General features: G+C 37.8%; 1 protein-coding gene across 2 annotated transcripts in view; it reads left to right on the top strand.

Annotated features, from left to right (window-relative positions):
- Positions 1 to 2500, top strand: part of sclt1 (sodium channel and clathrin linker 1) — a 39691-nt gene that overhangs the window by 15673 nt on the left and 21518 nt on the right. For both annotated transcript variants that reach the window (XM_077012768.1, XM_077012777.1), the window contains one exon: positions 508 to 598. In XM_077012768.1, coding sequence (XP_076868883.1) covers positions 508 to 598 — 91 coding nt within the window. The remainder of the gene's footprint in view (positions 1 to 507; positions 599 to 2500) is intronic.

Raw genomic sequence — 2500 nt, 5'->3', positions numbered from 1 at the left:
AGGTGTGTTATCTGTGTGTGGTGGTCAGGTGTGTTATCTGCGTGTGGTGGTCAGGTGTGTTATCTGCGTGTGATGGTCAGGTGTGTTATCTGCGTGTGGTGGTCAGGTGTGTTACCTGCGTGTGGTGGTCAGGTGTGTTACCTGCGTGTGGTGGTCAGGTGTGTTATCTGTGTGTGATGGTCAGGTGTGTTATCTGCGTGTGGTGGTCAGGTGTGGTGGTATCTGGGCATGGGCAGTCATGGCCTGGTGGTTAGGGAACTGATCTTGTGACCAGAGGGTCTTGGGTTCGATTGCCAGACCTGAGGCCATGACTGAGGATCCCCTGAGCAAGACCCTTAACCCTCAATTGCTCACAAAAAAAAAAGAGATAAAATGTAAGTCGCTCTGGATCAGGGCGTCTGCCAAAATGCCGTAAATGTATCTGTGTGTGATGGTCAATTATTTGTGTGTGTGTGTGTGTGTGTGTGTGTGTGTGTGTGTGTGTGTGTGTGTGTGTGTGTGTGTCAGGCAGACCAAGCAGGATCTGAGGGTGGCTACAGCAAAGGTGGATGAGATGACCAGACTCATGCAGAGTGTTCAGGACCAGATGAGGAGAAAGGTGTGTGTGTGCGCGCGCGCGCGTGTACATTTGAATAATTTTGTCTGAGAACCAGGGATCGATTGTCTTTGCTTTGTGTACTAAAACCATGGGTTAAAGTTCTCCGTCACTACGACGGATTTCTGTCATTTAATTTTTTTGGGGGGAAAAATCCGTCAAATCATAATAAACCACGCATCAATAAACCATCTGTTTTGTGGCCGAAATATGATCCTCTCACTGGATCATCAGCGCTCATGGATGACGCCGGTGTCATTTGATTGACTTGCAGGTCATCCCGCCTTCAGATTTTCGGACATTACGTTTATGTAGAAAGGTTACCTCCCTCCTGCCTGGCTGGATATACATTCGCGAGTGACCGTAGCGCGCGACTCCGCGGAGGTGTTTATACATTCTGTGCAGCGTTGTCCGAAACGATATGTGGTAGTTATAAAGAAACACCCCTCAAAAACAGGGGAAGGAACATTTACCTGACCAATTTTAATGTTGCTTTGTGTTCCAGGTTTGAAAGTGCTGAAATTTAGACTAAAGTACTTGAAAATGCTTGAAACTGTAGCTACTTCGTTTCACAACAAATATATGTCTGACTGAACAGTTCTCTTGCATTACGTTAACAGGACGAAACACGAGAGAAAGTGAAGACGTGAAGGCGTTTTGAAAAGAAACCACCATTAAATAATGTGATAAAAAAGCGAATTATTTCTAATCATTTCGAGTATAGGTATAAATATTTAACTTAATTAAGTTTAACGTGCTGGGAAATATTGAAATGGACCTTGACAGTGACCTACAAGTGCTTTAATTCCACCTTGTGAAGGTTTGCGCAAGGTAGGCGGAATTGAGCGCTAAGGTCACTCGCAAAATGTATATCCTAATAAACCAACACGAAATATTTATTAAATATTTTATATATTAAAACTAACTATAATCATAATAGTTGCAATTCTTTTAAACTTTATTTGCATAATTTCTTTGAGTTGTCTTGTATCCGATAATTTTAATAACAGTAATAAATAAATAAAGAATTAATTAATCATGCCTATACGCCTGTTTTTAACATATAGTGTCTTAATTGTGTTAACAGAATCTTTAGGTTACAGCATATCCTCAGAATATTAATAGAAATTTAGTTTTTTTTTCACCATAATGATTGCCTGACTTATTTATTAATTAATTTAAAGATTAATCATTAAATATTCATTTGTTCATTCATTTTGAATATTATAATGTCATGTCCATACTATAAAGTGACTACATTTCAATTTTTTTTTTTTTTTTTTTGTAGTAAAATATAGAAGTTATGGTTATTTATACTGAAGAATCTCTCCACCGATCACAGACTTTTCTTCATTTAGCTTTAATACAGTCGGAGAAAAAAGGTGCATTTCTTCCATTTAAAATGTCAACTTTTTTATTTATCAACCAATTTAACAAGTATGGACACCACTATCCAGTGGTGTGATTTAATTTGCCATTTTTGGAAATTTCATTTTTTTGTAACATACCTACTTAAAGCAGGTAATCTTACTGCTTATGTTTTTGCTATAGTGAATCTGATAAAAACAAGAGAGCTTCATACCTTTTTAAAACTCACCAGGATTCACTAAATTTGAGGAGGACCCTCAGATAACTCCATTATATAAACATTTATGTACATTTATTGCTCAGGTGTTGCATTTTGTCACTATGAAGCTATAAAGATTCTCACTTCTCTCCTTACACAGTATATAAATATACTTTATAAATGTGTTTATTGTGTAGAATTAGGCAAAAGAGGCCATGTCCCAACTACACCACATTGTCAGTAATTGTTGGCATTGTCTTTTTGGAAAAATTTTCAGTCAAATGAACATTTCTTGCTTTAACCCATGACTAAAACACAAACCAGTTTGGCTGCCATGA

The sequence above is a fragment of the Brachyhypopomus gauderio genome, chromosome 1 (assembly GCF_052324685.1).
Source record: "Brachyhypopomus gauderio isolate BG-103 chromosome 1, BGAUD_0.2, whole genome shotgun sequence".
NCBI classification, from domain to species: Eukaryota; Metazoa; Chordata; class Actinopteri; order Gymnotiformes; family Hypopomidae; genus Brachyhypopomus; species Brachyhypopomus gauderio.
Note: the sequence above shows the minus strand (reverse complement) of the source record. Positions and strands in the feature narration are given on the sequence as shown.